The following is a 24,330-nucleotide window of genomic DNA, read 5'->3' as shown; positions in this document are numbered from 1 at the left end:
GTGTGTATATTTATATGAAATTGCAATTCTTCACGTTGCTCATTCCTCGTTTTGACATATTATAAAGTCTTTTTATAACCAGTACCACTATAATTTGTATACTCATTGCTTAAAATGTCAACCAAGATTTGCAAACTAGAAGTATATTTGTGAACCCCATGTAGAGACAGCCACTTAAGATGACCAAATCCCCAATCAAACTGAGTATATACATTTAAACTGAGTAGAGCTTCTGATAGTGACTTGACTTATGGCCTTATGGGTAATCTATTCAGCCAAACGAATTTAAGGTTATAATAAAGTTACAGTAAACCAATAGAGAATTGATGGGACAGAAGAACAACATTTCGCGTTACAATGAGCAAAAGTACTCGCAGTATATTTGTACTCTCAATGGTTGTCAGAAAGTAAGAAATACGCTAAATAAACAAAAGGCTAGATAAACAATGATAACTATAATTTAAATTGTATATAATAAAATATGTTTAATATTTAAAAATATTTGATACAGCCATTTTATCAATTTGGTGCTTCTTCCGTAAACAAATATTTTATTTAATCAATTTATCAAAAATGATAACAAAAGAATTGATAGATTACATTGCATAAAAACAAAACAAGCTTTTGAAAAATACATTTAAACCATTAGAAGTATAAAAATGCATTTGTGAACCCCATGTAGAGACAGCCACTTTTTTTTTTCCGTCAAGTTATTATTTTATTAAAAGTTACGGGCCAAGCCCAATGGCCGAAGCCCAAATACAAAAGCCCACAACACTAAACGGGCAACCAAACAAAACAAACGAAACCGTAAGCCGACAAGGCTACACCGGCCCAAGAGAGAAAGGGTGATGTCGGCCGCCTTCACGCGAACCGCACCAACTCAACAACCACCTTAGAATCGCCTATCGATTCACTACGCTTCACCGGAGCCCATAGACTCCTCACCTTTTTCACCACGAACGCCAAACCTCCCAGGACCGCCTAATGTCAGAGAGAATCAATCGATACCGAGATCTCATCCGCCAGAATTCAATACGAGGACCAAGGAGGAGGCTTCGCTCAAGCAACAACCTTTACTCCAGATAGCTTCCATCGTCCTGCGACGAGAAACTCATCCAACAAACCCGAACCCAACTTGACTTAAACGCAAGAAACTAAGATAGAAGCCTTAAAAAATACATAGAAAAGGAAATAGGAAACCACTTGCCGGCGGCTTAAGGCACAGGACCACCTTCACACCCCGGAGACTATTTTCCTTGCTTTTACATCATGTCGGAGGTCTTTCTCAAACCATCGAGATATCCCCCGACACAACCAAACTTCCAACCACTACCCGCACTGTCAACACGCGGAAGAGATCAATCGAAACACGAGATCATCTCCGCCTTTGAACCGCTTAAAACCCTAGACGTGCGTATCGATAACCACCTAATTGTTGACTTGACCAACTTCACCTCAGCAGAGAGCTTCATCATCAAACCGAGAACTCCTCCGCCCTAACCCAGAACCACCTAGACAGTAACCACTTCTAGTTTCGCACTAAACGAACAATAGTAACCTTAACCCAAAAGCTTCGGGTTTCTCATCGGCAGCGCGGATCTATGAAAGCATCCGCACTCCGTCACCAAACCGGCGAAGGTAAATCTAAGGAAGACTCCCTTCCCGGGAACTTGAACCGGCGTCGGCGGAGCTGAAGGAGCCTCCACCCCCCGGAGAAAAGCCGGCGACGACGGATCTGTGGTAGCCTCCATCTCCCGGAACCACAACTCGAACATGCAATCCGATCTTCTCACGCCACGGCCTCCACGCGAGCGCGTCGTCCCTCCAAGCGAGGAAACCACCTTGGATGATGGCTCCAATCCAGAGCTTCGACAAGGCACTAACGAAACCACGCTTTCACTGCCATCGAGCTCTCTGTTCATTCCACCGTTAAAGTCCTTCTCTTTACCAAACACGACACTCTCCGCAACCGAAACCGACCTCGACGACCCATCGCCACCAGACCCTCGAATCGACTCGTGATTTTGGGAATTAGGGTTATGGTCCGACCCTCTTCCTCTCTCCGCTGCTTTCTCCTTTTACTTGAGCGAATCACGACAATCGGAGGAGGCTTCTTCTGTAGACGATGTTGCAGGAGCACCATCTGACTTCAGCGCCGAGGGCGGTTAGGGTCTCGATGAGGACGTCGGTTTGGATGGTCATGTGGAGAGATCCGGTGATTCTATCGCCTTTGAAGGGCTGAGATGGGCCGAACTCGGTACGGCAAGCCATGAGTCCGGGCATCTCGACCTTGGCGAGTTTGAGCTCGAGACGACCGAAGTCGCCGCGGAGAGAGACAGCCACTTAAGATGACCAAATCCCCAATTAAATACTTATTGATTCGATTCTTTCCACTTATGCAGTAATTTTTTATACATTTAAACTGAGTAGAGCTTCTGATAGTGACTTGATTTACGGTCTTATGGGTAATCTATTCAGCCAAACGAATTTAAGGTTATAATAAAGTTACAGTAAACCAATAGAGAATTGATGGGACAGAAGAACAACATTTCGCGTTACGAATGAGCAAAAGTACTCGCAGTATATTTGTACTCTCAATGGTTGTCAGAAAGTAAGAAATACGCTAAATAAACAAAAGGCTAGATAAACAATGATAACTATAATTTAAATTGTATATAATAAAATATGTTTAACCAAGTTGCTTTGGTCTAGTAGTATAGGAGCTCCAGCTGGAGTGTCTGTCTCTGGGTTCGAGTCTTGGCCACTGCGGAATTTATATGTGGGCTGCAGTACCCGAGACTGAAGACCGTTACACGGTGAGCCACATGGTGACGCCCTGGCAGCGTCCTTGCTCACTTCGGTCTCTAGTCTGGACCACCTCGATGGGACCAGGATACTCGGGTTATAAAAAAAAAATGTTTAATATTTAAAAATATTTGATACAGCTATTTTATCAATTTGGTGCTTCTTCCGTAAACACATATTTTATTCAATCAATTTATCAAAATGATAACAAAAGAATTTATAGATTACATTGCATAAAGACAAAATAAGCTTTTGAAAAATACATTTAAACCATTAGAAGTATAAAAATGCATTTGTGAACCCCATGTAGAGACAGCCACTTAAGATGACCAAATCCCCAATTAAACACTTATTGATTGGATTCTTACCATTTATGCAGTAATTTTTTATACATTTAAACTGAGTAGAGCTTCTGATAGTGACTTGATTTATGGTCTTATGGGTAATCTATTCAGCCAAACGAATTTAAGGTCATAATAAAGTTACAGTAAACCAATAGAGAATTGATGGGACAGAAGAACAACATTTCGCGTTACGAATGAGCAAAAGTACTCGCAGTATATTTATGGTTGTCAGAAAGTAAGAAATACGCTAAATAAACAAAAGACTAGATAAACAATGATAACTATAATTTAAATTGTATATAATAAAATATGTTTAATATTTAAAAATATTTGATACAGCTATTTTATCAATTTGGTGCTTCTTCCGTAAACAAATATTTTATTCAATCAATTTATCAAAAATGATAACAAAAGAATTGATAGATTACATTGCATAAAAACAAAACAAGCTTTTGAAAAATACATTTAAACCATTAGAAGTATAACTTGACAAATACGATTTCAAGAGAACAATTTATCAATTAAGTGCATCTTTTTTTAAAAAATTGATGTTTTCAGTAACTTGATTTTCTGGAAACCATAATATTTTAAGAGCAGTTTAACAGTTGAATATACTATAATATTTTGTACAATTTTGTGAATGTGGTTGTGCTGACGTCTACAGGAGCAATCACATGTCATTATTCAAAGTTTAAAACATAAAACGATCATTGAACAAATAAAGTTGTTTATGACATTTCTATTTAATATTTCCAAACTGTAGTTAAATACAGTAAAGAATTTGGAACATTAAACAAATCAGACCATTTTGTAGTTGGAACACAGTGAATGATGCTCTTCCGTAAGCGTATCCATTCTTAATGAGCTGTACCAAAAGGTATTCATTTCCACTTTTGCCAACGATCTCAATATATATATATATATATATATATATATATATATATATATATACTATACTAAAAGGAGAATATAAACTCTTCTTAGAATATCCACGTAGGCACAAATAATCGTCCAATCAGAGAGTCCGAAGTTGCCACGTCATCTCATTTATTTTTTTCGTAAAAAATGAAAAAACAATGCAAAGGAAATGATCGAACTCGGGTTAGTACGACATAAATATAGGCCAGATACCACTAAGCTATTGAAAATTTCTTACACATATATACAAGAATCACTAAATATGTAATCACAAACTCTTATGTACATGTACAGTAATATGGATTCAACTTTCAAGAGACTCCAATACTTTGTTTTGTAAAAAAAAATAAAGTAAGTGACTAAACTAATATATTCTTTGAAAGTGTGAGAACATTGACAAATATGAAAAATCATAGATTTTTGTTTTCGTGACAAAGTTAAGAATTTTGTAAAAGTAAGTTTAACATATAAATTTTTGTGACAAATATGAAAAAGCATAGATTTTTGTACAATTTTGACAAAACAACTCAAAACATAGTTCTCTAATGTCTTAATAAAATATTTTTTAAGGGTGCAATAATTAAATATATCAATTCAATAAATTTTGTAATTTATAGAAAAAACAATAACACAACAAATTTTGAAACATTTGTTTAACCTATCGCTATCTTTTCATGAGAATCCAACTAAACAAGATAAAAAAAATTAGATTTATTTAATTACCATTTTATTCAATTTTGAATAATTTCAAATTGTAATAATGTATCTTTGTGAAGTTACAAAAAAATAATGTTCTTTCTTTATTACACTAGTATTATATATAGATTCCATATACACAAATAAATATAATATAACAACATAAGCTTACTTTCCCCGATTCATATGAATACTTTTTAAGTTATCCACCAAAGCAAATTAATTTAATCAATCAAATTGTTAGAATACAACAAATTAATATATAATTTTATTTTAAATTAAATTATTTAAAAAGTGTATTTTCAATTTAGGGGTGTTCAATCCGGATATCGGTTCGGTTTAGATTCGGTTTTCTCCGGTTTTCGGTATTTTGGTTAGTAAAATATAACTACCATTCTAAATCCATATTTACTTCGGTTCAGTTCGGTTTATATACCGTCGGTTTTTGGTTTATTCAGTTTTATACTAAAAGGGGAATATAAGCTCTTCTTAGAGTGTCCACGTAGGCACAAAAAATCATTCAATCAGAGAGTCCGAAGTTGCCACGTCATCTCATTTATTTTTTCGTAAAAAATGAAAAAACAATGCAAAGGAAATGATCGAACCCGGGTTAATACGACATAAATATAGGCCAGATACCACTAAGCTATTGAAACTTTCTTGCACATATATACAAGAATCACTAAATATGTAATCACAAACTCTTATGTACATTTACAGTAATATGGATTCAACTTTGAAGAGACTCCAATACTTTGTTTTGTAAAAAAAAATAAAGGAAGTGACTAAACTAATATATTCTTTGAAAGTGTGGGAACATTGACAAATATGAAAATCATAGATTTTTGTTTTCGTGACAAAGTTAAGAATTTTGTAAAAGTAAGTTTAACATATAAATTTTTGTGACACAAATAAAGTAGGCACAAATAATCGTCCAATCAGAGAGTCCGAAGTTGCCACGTCATCTCATTTATTTTTTTCGTAAAAAATGAAAAAACAATGCAAAGGAAATGATCGAACTCGGGTTAGTACGACATAAATATAGGCCAGATACCACTAAGCTATTGAAAATTTCTTACACATATATACAAGAATCACTAAATATGTAATCACAAACTCTTATGTACATGTACAGTAATATGGATTCAACTTTCAAGAGACTCCAATACTTTGTTTTGTAAAAAAAAATAAAGTAAGTGACTAAACTAATATATTCTTTGAAAGTGTGAGAACATTGACAAATATGAAAAATCATAGATTTTTGTTTTCGTGACAAAGTTAAGAATTTTGTAAAAGTAAGTTTAACATATAAATTTTTGTGACAAATATGAAAAAGCATAGATTTTTGTACAATTTTGACAAAACAACTCAAAACATAGTTCTCTAATGTCTTAATAAAATATTTTTTAAGGGTGCAATAATTAAATATATCAATTCAATAAATTTTGTAATTTATAGAAAAAACAATAACACAACAAATTTTGAAACATTTGTTTAACCTATCGCTATCTTTTCATGAGAATCCAACTAAACAAGATAAAAAAAATTAGATTTATTTAATTACCATTTTATTCAATTTTGAATAATTTCAAATTGTAATAATGTATCTTTGTGAAGTTACAAAAAAATAATGTTCTTTCTTTATTACACTAGTATTATATATAGATTCCATATACACAAATAAATATAATATAACAACATAAGCTTACTTTCCCCGATTCATATGAATACTTTTTAAGTTATCCACCAAAGCAAATTAATTTAATCAATCAAATTGTTAGAATACAACAAATTAATATATAATTTTATTTTAAATTAAATTATTTAAAAAGTGTATTTTCAATTTAGGGGTGTTCAATCCGGATATCGGTTCGGTTTAGATTCGGTTTTCTCCGGTTTTCGGTATTTTGGTTAGTAAAATATAACTACCATTCTAAATCCATATTTACTTCGGTTCAGTTCGGTTTATATACCGTCGGTTTTTGGTTTATTCAGTTTTATACTAAAAGGGGAATATAAGCTCTTCTTAGAGTGTCCACGTAGGCACAAAAAATCATTCAATCAGAGAGTCCGAAGTTGCCACGTCATCTCATTTATTTTTTCGTAAAAAATGAAAAAACAATGCAAAGGAAATGATCGAACCCGGGTTAATACGACATAAATATAGGCCAGATACCACTAAGCTATTGAAACTTTCTTGCACATATATACAAGAATCACTAAATATGTAATCACAAACTCTTATGTACATTTACAGTAATATGGATTCAACTTTGAAGAGACTCCAATACTTTGTTTTGTAAAAAAAAATAAAGGAAGTGACTAAACTAATATATTCTTTGAAAGTGTGGGAACATTGACAAATATGAAAATCATAGATTTTTGTTTTCGTGACAAAGTTAAGAATTTTGTAAAAGTAAGTTTAACATATAAATTTTTGTGACAAATATGAAAAAGCATAGATTTTTGTACAATTTTGACAAAACAACTCAAAACATAGTTCTCTAATGTCTTAATAAAATATTTTTTAAGGGTGCAATAATTAAATATATCAATTCAATAAATTTTGTAATTTATAGACAAAACAATAACACAACAAATTTTGAAACATTTGTTTAACCTATCGCTATCTTTTCATGAGAATCCAACTAAACAAGATAAAAAAAAATTAGATTTATTTAATTACCATTTTATTCAATTTTGAATAATTTCAAATTGTAATAATGTATCTCTGTGAATTTACAAAAAAAATAATGTTCTTTCTTTATTACACTAGCATTATATATAGATTACATATACACAAATAAATATAATATAACAACATAAGCTTGCTTTCCCTGATTCATATGAAAACTTTTTAAGTTATCCAGCAAAGCAAATTAATTAAATCAATCAAATTGTTAGAATACAACAAATTAATATATAATTTTATTTTAAATTAAATTATTTAAAAAGTGTATTTTCAATTTAGGGGTGTTCAATCCGGATATCGGTTCGGTTTAGATTCGGTTTTCTCTGGTTTTCGGTATTTTGGTTAGTAAAATATAACTACCATTCTAAATCCATATTTACTTCGGGTCAGTTCGGTTTATATACCGTCGGTTTTTGGTTTATTCGGTTTTTGGTTTATTTGGTTTTTGGTTTATTCGATTTTATACCAAAAAAACATAATTATGTAGTTTGAGATCATATTATATGAATTTTAGAGTCATATTGTCAACACAATCATTTATTAAAAATATATCACATGTTCAAATAAATGAACAAAAAAGTAAAAATGCTTCTACCATCAAATAAAATAATCAAATCTAGGGCTGAGCAAATAAACCGAACCCGAAAACCCGAACCGAATCCGATCCGATAAAAATGAATCCGAACCGATCCGAACCCGACGTAAATACCGAATGGATCTTGTTTTGTGGTATTTCGGGTTATGGATATTATCCGAACCGAACCCGAATCTAAATGGATATCCGATAGAACCCGAAATATTCAAAATCTCGAAAAGATCTCGTACCAAACATGATGTCAATTCCTAATATGTATCCAAAATACACTAAGAAATATTGAAAATCTAAAATACTTATCTATTACATGAAGGTTGATGGTTGAAGATGGCCGTTGAATCTTGAAGTATTTAGATTTAGATTTTGTTTTCGTTAAACAATGTTTCTCATTTCATGAGAACTTGGTTTTCGTTTTATGTTTTTATTTATTTGGTTTTCTTTTTATCAGTAAATATGTTTATTTTTCGTTTGACTTTGAATGATCACGGTTGATGTTGCTTACTTTTTGAATCGATTTTACTTAAGTTTTGGTTACAAAATAGGTACAAATCAGGTATTTTAAAACTGAAGAACCGATTTTACTCATGTTTTGGTTATAAAATAGGTAAAAATCAGGTACTTTTAAACCGAAAAACCGATTGGGACCCGAACCCGAAAGTATATTGGGTTGTACCGGTTCTTTGAAGATTTACTAACTCCGACCCGAATCCGATAGAACCCGAACCGGCCCCGAACCGAACTTTCATATAATCCGAATGGGGCTGATTTTGATAAACCCGAAAAACCGAAACCCGATTGGATAAAACCGAAACCCGATTGGGACCCCGAATGCCCATGCCTAATCAAATCTATAACTAAAATGAAAGCTTGAAATTTTGAAAATAAAAATATGAAACAAAACAGAAACATGAAAGAAAAGTTTTACCACTCTTCCATATTTAGTGTATATTAAAGTCATGCTTTTTCAATTGAACACGAAACTCTGTTTGTTTAAAGATAAAAAACAAATTGTGAAAATTTTCCCTTAATTATTGTCCATCAAATTTATAATCTTCATATTAATTTAGTGAAGACTAAAATAAAGCAAAAAGATCAAAAGAAGATTTAGAAAATAAGATGTATGAATTGCGATGTATTGTTATTTAATTATAGTTCAAGTGTTTTACAAATTAAGGTTTTTATTACTATAAAATTATGGTAATAGATATTAGCACAAATTCAATTTATGCAACAAATAGATTTTCATGTATTGTTATAAAATAGATACATATTTACATGTTTCTACTTTTAATCGGTTTTGTTCGGTTTATTCGGTTTAATCGGTTATATACCAAACCATATCCAAATCCTACGGTTTTTATAAAATTATATCCACTCGGTTTATATGGTATATACCAAAACCAAACCATATTGTCTATTTCAGTTTGGTTCGGTTCGGTTTGGTACGGTTCGGTTTTACCATATTGAACAGCCCTAATTTTCATTAAAAATAAAATAATACATAAGTAAAACTGATTTGATGGTAATTTTTATAACATATATATATATATATATATATATATATTATGTGAATAAAAGCTTAATATGGAAAACAAATCTTAAATACAAAAAACTCTAAAATTAACAAAAAAAAACTAATAAAAATTAAACTATGATATCAATTGAAAGCTTTTTAGACAATAATACAATATTTAAGCGATAAATAGACAAATTTGATTTTTTTTCCAGCCAAAAGTTTATTATTAATTAGTATCAGTTATTTTAAGATGTTTAAGAAAGGATGGACTTAAATGATATATGAACTATGAATAGTAGTACTTTGTAAAACTGACTTAGATAACACATCTGCACATCATTTTCAGTCCTTTTTGATGCCTAATTCAATTTCTTCAGAGTAGTTATTCTACAAAGAGATCGTATGAGATATTGTTTTGATATTTTGATTTGTTTCTTGATTGTTAAGAAGATTGATAACTGTAAAAATGTCTCCTTCGAATATTATATGTCTATAACCGAATCCCCAACATGAGACAACTTTGTTTAAAAAAAGTAAATAATTTCATTTTTCTTATATTATATAATAAATATATATTATTTACTGATAATAAAAATATAGTTATTCATCTATCACAAATATGTGAATCAAGTACAACAATCAAACAAAATAATGATTTCCACAAAGAAATTTTAAAAAATATATTTATGTTAGGTAGTCTTATTTTATAGTATTTAAATAATGTAATACAATATTATACATTATTTTTTTAGAATTGAGAAATACATATATATCAGTTAGGCAAATTAAGCGATAATTAGACCAATTTGATTTGTTTTTTTGCCAGCCAAAAGTTTATTATTAAGTAGCATCAGTTATTTCAAGATATTTAAGAAAATATTGACTTAAATGATATATGAACTATAAATAGTAGTACTTTGTAAAGCTGACTTAGATAACACATCTGCACATCATTTTCAGTCTTTTTTTATGTCTAATTCAATTTCTTCAGAGCAGTTATTCCACAAAGATATCGTATGAGATATTTTTTTGATATTTTGATTTGTTTCTTGACTGTTAAGAAGATTGATAACTGTAAAAATGTCTCATTCGAATATGATATGTCTATAACCGAGTCCCCAACATGAGACAAGTTTGTTTTAAAAGTAAATAATTTTATTTTTCTTATATTATATAATAAATATATATTATTTACTGATAATAAAATATAGTTATTCATCCATCACAAATAACTATGCAAATATGTGAATCAAGTACAACAATCAAACAACATAATGATTTCCAAAAAAATTAAAAAAATACATTTATGTTATATAGTTTTATTTTATATTCTTTAAATAATGTAATACAATATTATATATTATTTTTTTAGAATTGAGAAATACATATAATATCTTATCCGTGCGTAGCACGGTTAACAAATCTAGTAAGTTTAAAGCGAGGCTGCCAATAGAACACATATTCTGCGCGATTACATTTATTTAAACTAATCAAAACCAATCATCCTCCTCCTTGGAATTATTAATTTAATCCAATAGTATTGGAAAATAAATTTGTGTAGAATTTGTGAATTTTGAGAGTTGTTAGATTTAAAAAAGTTATGTGGATTGTGAAAATTTATATATATTGACTTATGAAATTTGATCATAATTTTTTTAGATTGATATAGATTTTCATGAATTTGTATTACCTCTTTTCTATCATTTTTTGTAAAATAAATATAGAATATATTTATTTTCTAAATCATATAGCATGATTATTTATTTTTACTTTAAAATTAAAAAAAAATAATACTGATACATACAAAATTGAATTTTTTTTCTTAAATATCCATTTTAAAAGATTTTGTCACAAAAAGAGCATAATAAAAAAGAAAATGACCGAAAGAAGTTTCATTAAAAATATAAAAGACTATTTTACCCGTTGCGGTATATATGTAATAAGTAATGAAAAATAAAAAAATAAAAAGTTGTTTTTATATATTTTTTTAAAATTCGAACATTTTTATAATTTTTATAAGATTTCTATTTTATAAAAAAATATTTTTTTTGAATTTTATTTTTGAAATTCAAAAAAGAAAAATTGAAACTATTTAAAAAAAATATTTTAAAATTATTAAGATTTGTAAATGTAATTATTATTATTTATATTAAAAAATGTAATATTTTTAAAAATAATTATATATTCAAAAATGTAAAAGTATCTAAATGTAATGAATTATAGTTTTGAACATATAATTTGGATTTAAAGTGCAAGAGATATTTGGTAAGAATAATTATTTTGTTTTCTAGTATTTTTATCACAAGGATTTTGAAAATCACATGGATACATATGATATTTTCAAAGTTGAGTCTTATGAGTAAAAATGAATATAATTCATCTCCCAATAGCAGTAGATTTAGGTAGAATTAGAAAATCAATAATAATCAAACTTTTTGAATAACAAGAGATTTGAAAGAATTTTGAAAATTCTTAAACCAATAATAGTAGATTCTACTAAGATTTTTGAAATCTAAGAACCAATAACAATAGATTCTTAAAATTCACAAACTCTACACAAATTCATCTCCCAAAAACCCCCTAAGTATAAGCTGAACCAAAAGAGGGAAAGAAAAAGAGAGAGTTTTTCTCTCTTGGCAATTGGGCGCCAAAGGTTTTGACTCGCCGCCGTCTTGCCACCGTGGGTGAGCCTCACGCTCATCAACGAGAATCTCGTCCTCTCTCCCTCTTCTCTGTCTCTTGTTTCTGGCGGATCATCGATGGGTTCTTTGGATCTGGTGGTTTCGGGATCGCACAATCCATGGAATGCTCCAGCCTCCCCTCCTGTTGCTGCTCTGCGTCCTGCGTTTGAGGTTTTGAATGGTGTTGATGCGCTAGAGATTTCAGAGGAAGTGTTTATGAGTTCTGTTCCGCTTTGGAAGGCTTGTGTGGTGGGGTATTTCATTGGGGATGCTCCTCATGTGGGATCCATTCATGCCATGGTGAATCGAATCTGGACTACTCCTGGAGTAAAGCAGAAGATCGATGTCCAATTCTTCAGTAAAACTACTGTCTTGTTTCGTATTGAAAATGAAGATCTACGCCAGCGGGTTCTCAGTAGACGCTACTGGCATGTGGCTGATGTTCCTCTGGTTGTGAACATCTAGACTCCTGAGACGGCAGCTTCGCCGCCTGACTTGACTGTGATGCCACTTTGAGTTGATTTTAAGTTTGTGCCTTGTTATTTGTTTTCTCATAAGGGACTTAAGTGTGTCTCCTCACCAGTGGGGAAATTTGTCAAGCTTCACCCTTTTACTGAGAGGTGTACTAGATTGGATGTTGCAAGGTTGCTGTTAGAAGTTAATTTTCATGAACCGCTTGTGGAGAGTGTGAAGTTTACTGATCGGGAAGGCTCCAAAGTTGAAGTTGCGGTTAGCTACCCATGGCTGCAATCCCGCTGTAACATATGTAGCAGATGGGGTCACAAGGGCTCGGAGTGCACGTCAAAGCAAGTAGTAATTCTCAGTAAGACTATAGAGGATAAACCAGTGGACGATAATCACGTTGGGGCTGATCATGGAGTTCAGGTAGAGGATATTTCGGAGAATGTAGTGGATGGGGAAGTAAATGAGACTAGGAACTCCTCTGTGGGGGCTCTATTGGCGGAATTGGAAGCTCTCCCAGTATCAAAGTTGGCTAATTGAGTGGTGGCTGATCAGTTAGCAAATGCAGTTGAAGTCGTTGAACTAGATGCAGGAAAGATGAATGAAGGAGGGGAGAATCAGGGGTGGAAGGAAATACCAAGTCGAAATCTCCCATCTCTTGACGACCCAGAGGTAGTAAAGACTTCTTTTGATGTGGCTTCTGCGAGTGACTGTTTCTCCGTCCCGGTTCAAAGTGTTGGAGACATTAAATGAAGAGAATGAGTTATTGGAGGAGGGTGAATTTTTGGTAGAGGAGGAGGATACAAGGGTTGATGAGAGTGCAAAGGAGGGTCATGATAGAGTGCTGGCCACAAAAAACCATGTCAAGACAAGCAAGAGTGGTACGAAAGCTTATAGGAAGCCTATTCGAACGACTCGAGATTTGAAGCTTCAAAATATGCAGGGGCCTTTAAAAAACTCTTCCTCACGGAAGATATGACGAGTTTCTTTTCATGGAATACGCGGGGATTTAATTTACCGCACAAACACAAAGCGCTTCAAGACTGGGTTACAGTGGAAAAAGTGTGTTTTGGAAGTCTTACTGAAACTCGTGTACAGGAAGGGAAGCACGCTGGTATTATGGCTTCGGCTCTGCCTGGTTGGCAAGTAATTACTAATTATGATCATGATCCTTTGGGACGGGTTTGGTTTGCTTGGAGTGAGGATGTGGTTGTAACTCTGCTTCACAAAAGTGCCCAAGTGATCAGTTGCGCAGTACAAAAACCAGCAACTGGAGAACAATTTATTTGCTCAACTATTTATGCATCAAATCTTACTGTGGAGAGAAGACTGCTTTGGGAGGATATTCGAGGTACAAAAGCTGCTTATGCTCATCTATCACTACCCTGGATACTGCATGGTGATTATAATGTCACACTCTCATCTTCCGAGCACTCACAGTGCCAAGACTATTTGGGTGATCAATCTGGTATGAGGCAGTTTCAGGAGCTGGTGTCTGATTGTAATCTTCTGGATTTACCTTACGTAGGTTCAGTTTCACGTGGTGGAACAAGAGAGGTTTGGACCCGGTGGGTAAGAAGTTGATATGGCCCTGATTAACGGTGACTGGCTAAGGTTCTTTCCCAGTCATATGCCAAATTTGATGCAGGGGGGTTTCAGATCATGCCTGCTGCAAACTCTATCTGAGCGTCAGGTCAACTCGAGGAAACCATTCAAGTTTTTTAACTTCTTGCTTGAGAACGAGGAGTTGATGCCCCTGGTTTGCCGGAAGTGGACAGAAACTGAGCCTTTATACCACTCCAGAACAACACTACACCGTTTCCATCAGAAACTGAAGACCTTGAAACATGATATTCGCTCGCTCAACAGAACCAGTTTCGGAGACCTCCCTATACAAACGAAACAGGCATTCGAGGACTTATGTATCTGTCAAAATCAGATTTTGGCTAACCCATGCACTACTACTTTCCAGGCTGAGGCTGACGCAGCTCGGAAGTGGAACCATCTTGCTCGTCAGGAGGAACAGCTCTATCGGCAGAAGTCTCGCATTCAGTGGCTTGAGCTGGGGGATCAGAACACTCACTTTTATCACAATGCTTGTCGGGAGAGAGCAGCAAAGAATAACATAAACATTCTTTACACGGAGGAGGGTGAGGTTTTGACGAATCTTTCAGACATCAAACGCGAAGCAATTAGCTATTTCCAGAGATTTATGCAGTCTCAGCCGGATAATGTAAGTGTCTCAATGGAGGAGCTGCGGGATCTTCTCAGCTATAGATGTCTCATGACATCAACTGAAATTCATGCTACTCTGCTGTCCCTACCAAATGGAAAGGTTCCCGGTCCAGATGGTTTTACAAAGGAATTTTTCGTGGCAATGTGGCCCATTGTGGGGAGGGACTTCATTACCGCTATCCAGTCATTCTTTCATTTTGGATTCTTGCCAACTGGGGTGAACGCTACTATCCTGGCCCTGATACCCAAGAAGATCTCAGCTCAGACGATGAAAGACTTTCGTCCAATTGCTTGTTGCAATCTGATGTACAAGGTCATTTCAAAGCTCCTATCTAACAGGTTAAAGAAGATACTACCTTCTCCTATTGAGCCAAATCAATGCGCTTTCATCAAGGGGAGAATACTGCTGGAGAATGTGTGTCTAGCAAACGAATTGGTTAAAGGTTATCATCTGGAGGTTGCTACTGATAGGGCAACTGTTAAATTCGACATTTCAAAAGCATTTGATACGGTGAAATGGGGATTTATTGTCTCAGTGTTACAGGCGATGGGGCTACCAGAGCTGTTCATTCATTGGATTCACCTATGTGTTTCTACAGCTTCGTTTTCAGTGGCTATCAATGGAGAGTTGGAAGGGTTCTTCACAAGTGCGAGAGGTATAAGACAAGGATGTTCATTGTCACCATATCTTTATGTGATTCTGAACAACGTCTTATCCAAGCTCTTAAACAAATCAGCGGCAGATGGAAATTTTGGGTTTCATCCAAATTGCAGAGCGGTGAAACTCACTCATTTGAGTTTTACGGACGATATTCTAGTTTTCACTGATGGGAAAGTTTCATCTTTGAATGGGTGATTGAAGTGATGGATCAGTTTGCTAGTATGTCGGGTCTGCACATAAATGTGGCGAAGTCTGCTCTGTATGCAGCGGGTCATAACAAGCATCTTATGCAGCAGTACGCTGAGAATAGAGGTCTCTTAGTGGGATCTCTACCCTTCAGATATCTTGGACTTCCTCTAACATCAAGGGTGTGGACTAGAGTTGATTATGAGCCTCTCATTGATAGGATTCGAAACAAGTTCCTGGCTTGGTCCCACCGGTCCTTATCTTTTGCGGGCAGGCTACAACTGATAAAGTCGGTCATCTCTAGTATCATCAACTTCTGGTGCACCGCGTTTATCTTACCAATGGCTTGCTTGGATGAAATAGAGAGGCTTTGTAGTGCTTTCATGTGGTCTGGATCGCCAAATGATCATCATAAAGCAAAAGTTGCTTGGAACGATCTCTGCCTACCGAAATGTGAAGGTGGTTGGGGATTAGAAAGCTCCGAGAAACATCTAGAGTGTTCGCTCTGGGACTTATATGGCGTCTCTTCTCCTTGTCGGGATCAGTTTGGGTGGCTTGGGTTGGAGCGGAGTTACTACGAGGTGGTTCCTTTTGGGACGCAAAGGACACTAATAGGGGATCATGGCTCTGGCACAAATTGCTTCAGCTCAGACCGGAGGCATCAAGTTTCATGCGCTGTGAAGTTAGAAGTGGTGACTCGACTTTCTTCTGGTTTGACAACTGGTTAGGCACTGGAAGTATTATTGACACAACATGAGATATGGGACTGCAGTACTTGGGTATTCCTCGACAAGCTCGTGTAGTTGAAGCGTGTCCAAATGAGGCTTGGGGTATGCGTGGGCGAGGGAGGAGAGTGTTTGGTGATGTGTATACTGCCATTGAAAATGCTCAGAAACCAGACGCTATGACGGGAAGTGATGTTATTTTATGGAGGCACAATGAGGAGGATTTTAAGGACCATTTCTCAGCGGCGAGAACATGGGATCAGATTAGAGTTCGGGGGCCAGAAGTACCTTGGCATCATCTAGTGTGGTTTACCCAAGGAGTACCACGCCACACTTTCATTGTTTGGCTGACGTTTAAGGATAGACTCTCTACAGGAGTCCGTATGCGACAGTGGGGGATCACACAGGGTTGTATGTTATGTGGAGAGCCTGACGAGAGCAGGGACCACCTGTTTTTTTGCTTGCCCTTATACGTTTACGGTCTGTTCTAATCTAAATGCTACTCTGCTAGGCACCGCTGCTTCTCTGGATTGGACGACGACAGTGACTTCTTTGCTACGGCGCAATAGAAAAAAGATGGATGCTATCCTTTTGCGAATGATCTTCCATACAACCATTTATTTGGTTTGGAAGGAGTGCAACTCTCGTAGACACTTGGGGCCTTGGGTAACTACAGAAGCGATTACCAGGCAGATTGATAAAGCAATCCGAAACAGGATCTCTTCGTTGAAGTACACTGGGCAACATAAGTTGGAAGGTCTGTTCCGTCGATGGGTGGAAGTATATATTCGACAATAGGAGCTGGATGATTTAATTTGATCCAAATAGAAACATTACATAAGAGTTTTTTTCCATTTTTTTCACTTGTAAATGCCATTTTATTTTTTGATTAATAAATATAAAATTTAATCAAAAAAAAAAGAGAGAGATTAAAAGTCAAAATATATTATTAACGGGGGCAATGGTGAGCACTTAAGGAAGCCAGCCAAGCTTGGTCAGACGAGGAGCCTATGAAATGAATGTCCCACACGATGAGATTCACGGTAGGACGCTCTGATAGGCTCGATTTCATATTCTCTCTATTTTTAATAACTACAGCCCACAAAATCACTCAAAATGAAATGAGCCACTAAATCTCCTATTTGTAAACAACATGTATTTTTTTTTCTTTTAAATTCAAACTAAATTTTGACATGTGCAACCGTGCCGATGATTATTTTCATTTTTATACATATAAATATTGGATTTATATGATTAGTGGTATATAATTTTATTGTTTATCATATTACTAATAGTTTAATATAATATTTTCTAACACAACAATTTTATAGTTTACACGTAGTAATTTAATTCATTGTTTCAAATTATTAGTGATATATCTCTTATTAAAACGTGAACATTAACTAAAATCTGTGATATTTACGAAAAATTCTGTTTAATTTAATATAATTTAGATATTAATTTTCTTATGATTATACTTGTATTTTAGATTTAAGTCATACATATATGTTAATCGAATTATTTGTATGAATTAAATCTTTGATTGAGTAACATATATTAAGTGTAATTTATAAAATGTTCGCTTCATTTAAATTATTAAATCGGAAATTGTAATGTATTGCGTTTGTTTTTGTCCTTTTAAACCAGAATTTTTCTTTATTATCTATATTTAGGTTTCTTATGTTGTCTCACTACAAAAAAAAAAGTCTACATTTATAGCATATTGTTATAGCACGGTTTACTGAACTGTTATTGTAGATGATTTAGAAATTTCAGTATTATATAGTAGAGTTAGACAAACGCTATGATAGAATCGAACGTAAAATATCATTTAATTAATGCTATTTTGAAAACTAAATGAGAGTGAAGATAAAATTATTGATTCCGCCGATACTTAGCGGGAAATTAGACTTAGGCGCCAAAGACATTTTTAAGCGGTTTCATTAATGCTATCGAAGACAAATAATAGCATTTTCTAATGCTAAGAAAATCTATTTGAACCCCTAAACCCTAAACGTGGTTTTAAACCCTAAACTTTAAAAGCGACCCTTAAAACTCTAATATTTTCATAATATAACTTCAAATCTTAAAATTGAACTCAAAATCGAATTTTCAATCTTAAACTATAATTTCCTAAACACAAATATTTAATCTTCAATCAAACTCTAAACTATACATTCAATACTCTAAATAAAACTTCAAATCTAAATTATTAAAATTTTACCTACAAATTTTATATCTAGTATTCAAATTTATTATTTTACAACTTTAATCCAAAATACTAAATATTAACCTTAAACCTCTTATTCCAACATCCAAACCTTAAATTACAAAACTAAATGTTAACCCTAAACCTCTTATTTCAACTTTTGAATCAAACATCCATATTTATAAACAAATTATAAATCAGATTTATGTCTAAACATACAAATTTTAAAATGATGACCAAACTTTATATCCTAACACTAAATTTAATTAATTATAAACTCCAAAACATAAATTTTATATTCTAATCACTAAAAAATAAACACACAAAATTCAAATGCAAAACTTTTATTTCAAATTTTATATATAATTCTTTAAATTTAGACATTTTAAAATAATTATAGATAAAGAAAAATATAGTTTTTATTAGTTTTTTGGCCTTTGGTTGATTTTGATCCAAAGGCTCAAAATCACTCTTTTGTGATCTTCATCCTTCTTTCTTATTGGTCCATTCTTCAAAATTTCAGATTAAAAAATGCTATCGTAGAAGGATTATCTATGATGGCTGCCGATTACATAGCATTTATGAATTCGCTATCAAACATTTAATATAACATATTTCTTGGGCTAACAATGTACATATTTATTGTAATGTCTATTGATGATTTAGACTTTTCTACTCCAAAATTCTTGGATTAGTTACAATGAATCTTTCAATGTTAAACTTTTATTTGCAATTCTTCATCTATCATACATCATGTTATATAATTAACACTTAAACCTACAACTACATTTGATAAACTCCACTAAAAACAAAAGTATTCACATGAAATATATTTTTTCAATCATTCATCTGTTATTTATGTTAATGACATAAATTGGTACAATACCGATTGCACATTCAAAATTGCACAAGATAAATGAAAAAAAAATTATATTAATGAACAATATATGAATATGGACTATATAAAAATAAGCTTGATTATATTTTTGTAAATAAACAGCCATATACTTCTATCACTGAAAAATAAAACTAAAACGATCACTATATTTAATAACAGAATGAGGATGAAGAACCCATACCTGAGGCCTACAGCGAGACACCGAGCGCTTCTTCCAAACACACACACACACCCAACAGCCGGTAAATATATCCCACAGCCGCAATAAAGAGACACTGAGACCTCATCGAAACAAAAACACAACAACCGAGACAGCTGCAAAAAAACGGGCAAAAGAAGACCGACATACTAGAACCAGGTTAAGCTCGAAGACCTGCAAAGGAAATCAAGAACAAGCACTACCATGGACCGTAAATGAGAGTACACGACATTGGGATGTTCTAAACTCTGAATGGAGTCACCAGGAGAGCAATAGGACCTCATACCACGAGATACCACAACACTCATCACCATACGCCGCCATCGAGAACCAAGAAGCGGTAACCGTTCGCTTCTAAAGGTTATACCCGGTGACAACTGTTCAACCACCAAATAAATACGGGCAAAACAATAATGAAGCCGTCAACAAGCTTCAATATAAGAGACTGGAAGAGGCAAGACAAATGGATGGGATATTGCCAGTGCTACATCAAAGAAGCCATAGGAAACAACAAACAAACCGTAACGTGGCGAGACCCCACACACCAACACCGCTAGATCCAATACACGCCAGACCCATTGGCTAAACATGTCTTCGAGTAGCAGAATCTCCGAGGCAACCATGGTAGATTAGAACAGGGCATGACTCACCATGACACTGAGACTGAGCAACTGCACCAGTCTCCGACACCGCGCCAGGAGAAGTAAAGAGAGCAGATCCATGACCTACGAACCAGAACCACTGACAGCTTGGAGCCACCTCCACGCGCAATCAAATCGCTGAAGATCAAAAGTCAAATTGCTCTTAAGAAACTTAAAAACCGAGGCCCGCCGTAAGCCACCACATTTCCTCCCGTTGAGGTTCCAAAGACCAACAAAGATCAAGCCAGAGTCGTGCTTCCTCGCGAGCGGAGGCCCAACCAGACAAACCTTCGGATTCAGAGCAACGAGCAAAGCGGAGGAAAGAGGTGACCATGAAGGAACCAAATTTAAACTGATGATGGGGAAGAGAGGACGATGGCACCGGCATGCGCAACTCACGCGTGGGCCGGATGCCAAAGATAACTTAGATATGTTTCTGAAGTCGAGAGAGAGAGTTTAAGAAGAGAGAGTAATACTTTTTTTGTATAATTTTTGTAACACGTATCTTGATATTTAGATATATGTGATCCATTCTGTTTTTTATATGTTTAAATATGGTGGTACTAGGTTTTTTTCCTACCGTTTTCTGTTGATTGAATACGCTTGTAGGTGTATCAGATTGGAAGGTTTTTGCAACTAGACTATATGTATCATATAAGTGATGCATATCTAGTGCTCTTATAAAACTATAGAGAAACTTCTTGTTAGAAAAAGGCAGGCCCCTACTGCTGCTGTATTGGCAAGTGTGACTCAAAACTTGGAGTCAAACCAAAACAATACCCCAACTTGGGTCAAAGGCAAAAGTAACCTAAAAGGCTATTGAAATTACAACTATCCCCTTGTGACCAAACAAAAAAACGGAATTTTTTTTACGTTTCTACCCCTCGCAAGTCGTCTGTTTAGACGACTTGAAAATAAGTCGTCCAGACGACTTAACTGAAAGTCGTCTGGACAGTTAGTCTTAAACATTATTTAAAAATTTTGTAAAAAATATTTTGATAAGTGAAAAATGGGAATTATGTAATTAACATATGTCTTAGGAGGTATAAATTAAGATATAACAAATTTCAATTGTTTTCAGCATAGATGAGTGAAAGTAGTGAGTCATGATATTCTTTAGTTTATGTTTCATCAACATATGTTGTAGTATTGTATGTGTTCTTAGGGTTAGATTTTGGAAAGCATTAAAACCGTTTTTGAAAATTTTTAAAATTACTTATGCGTGTTCATTTCTGTGTATAGTAAACACTATTTAAGTATAATTTGATTTTATAACGTGGTTAGTTAGTTAATCTAGTCATTTTAGTTTAGGGGTTCATTTTAGGGTCTAGGACGACTTAATATTTTGTCGTCTGAAAACAGACGACTAAATATTAAGTCGTCTGTTGTACATTATCAGCCAGAATAAGTCGTCTAAACCGGACCAAACCTTAAAGTTTACCAATGTACTTTTAAAGCTAACCGGATTATTTACCCAATATATAAGGTGATTTTTTTTTTTGTTTCATTTTTCGCGAAATTCAGAAACCCTAACAGTTCTCTCTCAAAACCCTAACAGTTCTCTCTCAAAGGCGATTTCGAATTCCCACGATTTCCGAACAAACCATCGTTCTCAACGTCGGCTATCTATCTCACTTCATTCTCACCGTTGTCGCCGCAGCTTCTTCTAACCCTAGCGCCGCCGATTCCTCTAAACCCTAGCGCCGCCGATTCCTCTAAACCCTAGCGCCGCCGCTTCCACTATTTCCGAACAAACCGTCGCCCTCGCCACCGTGGTCACCAACGTTCTCACCGCCGCTTCCTCTAAACACTAGCGCCGCCGCTTCTTCTAAACCCTAGCGCCGCCGCTTCTTCTCTGTAAACCTTAGCGCCGTTTCTCTGTAAACCCTAACGCCGCTAAGTCATCAATCTCGAGGAAAAGATGAACATAAAACGTTGTCTCTATCAATTTACTCATTCTCACCGTTTCACGTTTATTTTTTCAGATCTATAACCGCAATGACGAGTACTCCAACTCCTTCTGCGACTGGAAGACTTGTAAGTAATTTAAGTCGTCCGGCTTTGTCTTCCAACTGGACGACTTAGTAGATGACTTAAATATAAGTCGTCCATTTGGAAGACTTTCCAGACGACTTAATTATAAGTCGTCTACTAAGTCGTCTGGACTTATATTGTTGTCTTTGATTATTTTGCAGACAAAAAGGATGGATATTCCAGAACTCCCCCGTAGGTTATACACATCAGGGGAAGAGCCAGAAGCCCACAATAGCATTTCGTATCATACGGATAACAGCAAGTTGCATACTGCTCTTAGGAAAGCTCTTACTGATGACGAATTTGAAGAGCTCAAGGAGTCGAGTTTGGGAGTTTTCATCAAGTTCAAGGAGCAGGGATTTGGTTGGGCTTCAAGGCTGGTTCACTACATGCTCAGTTTCAAGCTGGACATTAAGAAGAAGTATGAGATGTGGTCTCTCGTTGGTCCAGAACCTTTGAGGTTTTCACTGTTAGAGTTTGAAAACCTCACTGGTCTAAACTGCGAGTACATCGAGGACCTTGAGACACCAAAATGTGACGTTACCCCAGAGATGGTTTCTTTCTGGGGGATGCTGGGAGTTCATCTGGAAGCTGGGCCAACTACTGATCAGATAATAGCAGCACTGAAGAGATGCGGGGATTGGTCCAGGGAAGATCGCAAGCGGCTCGCGTACCTCTCCATCTTCACTGGATTCATTGAAGGGAGAAAGTTTTCAACCGCTACACGATCTACTCTGGCAAGGCTAGTGATGGATTTAGAACGGTTTGAGAATTATCCATGGGGGAGAGTCGCGTTTAAGGTGCTGATGGACTCTTTGTGGAACAAAGAAATTGCTGGCTGTTACACCGTGGATGGGTTTATACAAGTTCTTCAAGTCTGGACGTACACAGCTATGCCGGAATTGGGTGCTAGTATTGGTGGTCCCAGAGCAGACAGTCCGTCTCCACCGATACTGGCTTACGAGGGCAGCAGAGGCCGCAGATCAATGAAAGCTGCTATCTTGAGTCAGGTATTTACTTCAATCCAAAAGACTGCGCAGACGACTTATTATAAGTCGTCTGGAAGGTCGTCCAGCTTGACGACTTATCGGACGACTTATAATAAGTCGTCTGGAAAGTCTTCCCAGCTGGACGACTTATCGGACGACTTAATTAAGTCGTCTGGAAAGTCTTCCATCTGGACGACTTATTAGACGACTTATAATAAGGCGTCTGGAAAGTCTTCCCAGCTGGACGACTTATCGGACGACTTAATTAAGTCGTCTGGAAAGTCTTCCATCTGGACGACTTATTAGACGACTTATTATAAGTCGTCTGGAAGGTCTTCCATCTGGACGACTTATTAGACGACTTATAATAAGGCGTCTGGAAAGTCTTCCCAGCTGGACGACTTATCGGACGACTTAATTAAGTCGTCTGGAAAGTCTTCCATCTGGACGACTTATTAGACGACTTATTATAAGTCGTCTGGAAGGTCTTCCAGCTGGACGACTTAGTAGACGACTTATAATTAAGTCGTCTATTTAGTATTTTTTTTCAAATATCTAACTCGATTCTTCTATTTACTGCAGACCCGCGTGATCAACTTTGTTGAGAAGGACATTAGTGAAATGTGGCCAAAATGGGACTCTGAGGTTGAGGACCTGCCCGCGGAGAACATCATTAAAGTCATGTATGAGCGGAGACCGTGGAAGTGGACCATGGATTGCTGGGAAGTCACTGGTACTAAGGTCAATACAAAACCTAAGGTTGTGACTCCATCGAAGAAGGCCAAAGAGATGGTTGTGTTGGAGGAGGAGGAGGAGGAGGAAGACAATCCAAGACCTCGGA

At 35.1% G+C, this 24,330-nt stretch overlaps 1 protein-coding gene across 1 annotated transcript; it reads left to right on the top strand.

Moving 5' to 3' along the window:
- Positions 1-16,554: 16,554 nt before the first annotated feature.
- On the top strand, positions 16,555-17,010 carry LOC125582193. Its single transcript, XM_048748760.1, has one exon. The coding sequence runs from the start codon at positions 16,555-16,557 to the stop codon at positions 17,008-17,010; it is 456 nt and encodes a 151-aa protein (XP_048604717.1).
- The last annotated feature ends 7,320 nt before the right edge of the window (positions 17,011-24,330 follow it).

The sequence above is a fragment of the Brassica napus genome, chromosome C2 (assembly GCF_020379485.1).
Source record: "Brassica napus cultivar Da-Ae chromosome C2, Da-Ae, whole genome shotgun sequence".
NCBI classification, from domain to species: Eukaryota; Viridiplantae; Streptophyta; class Magnoliopsida; order Brassicales; family Brassicaceae; genus Brassica; species Brassica napus.
The sequence above is the reverse complement of the archived record's forward strand: the minus strand, read 5'-3'. Positions and strand labels throughout refer to the sequence as shown.

What these genes read in the sequence shown, in the direction of transcription:
- LOC125582193 (XM_048748760.1), top strand. Translation starts at nt 16,555, where the DNA reads ATGGGACTGCAGTACTTGGGTATTCCTCGACAAGCTCGTGTAGTTGAA.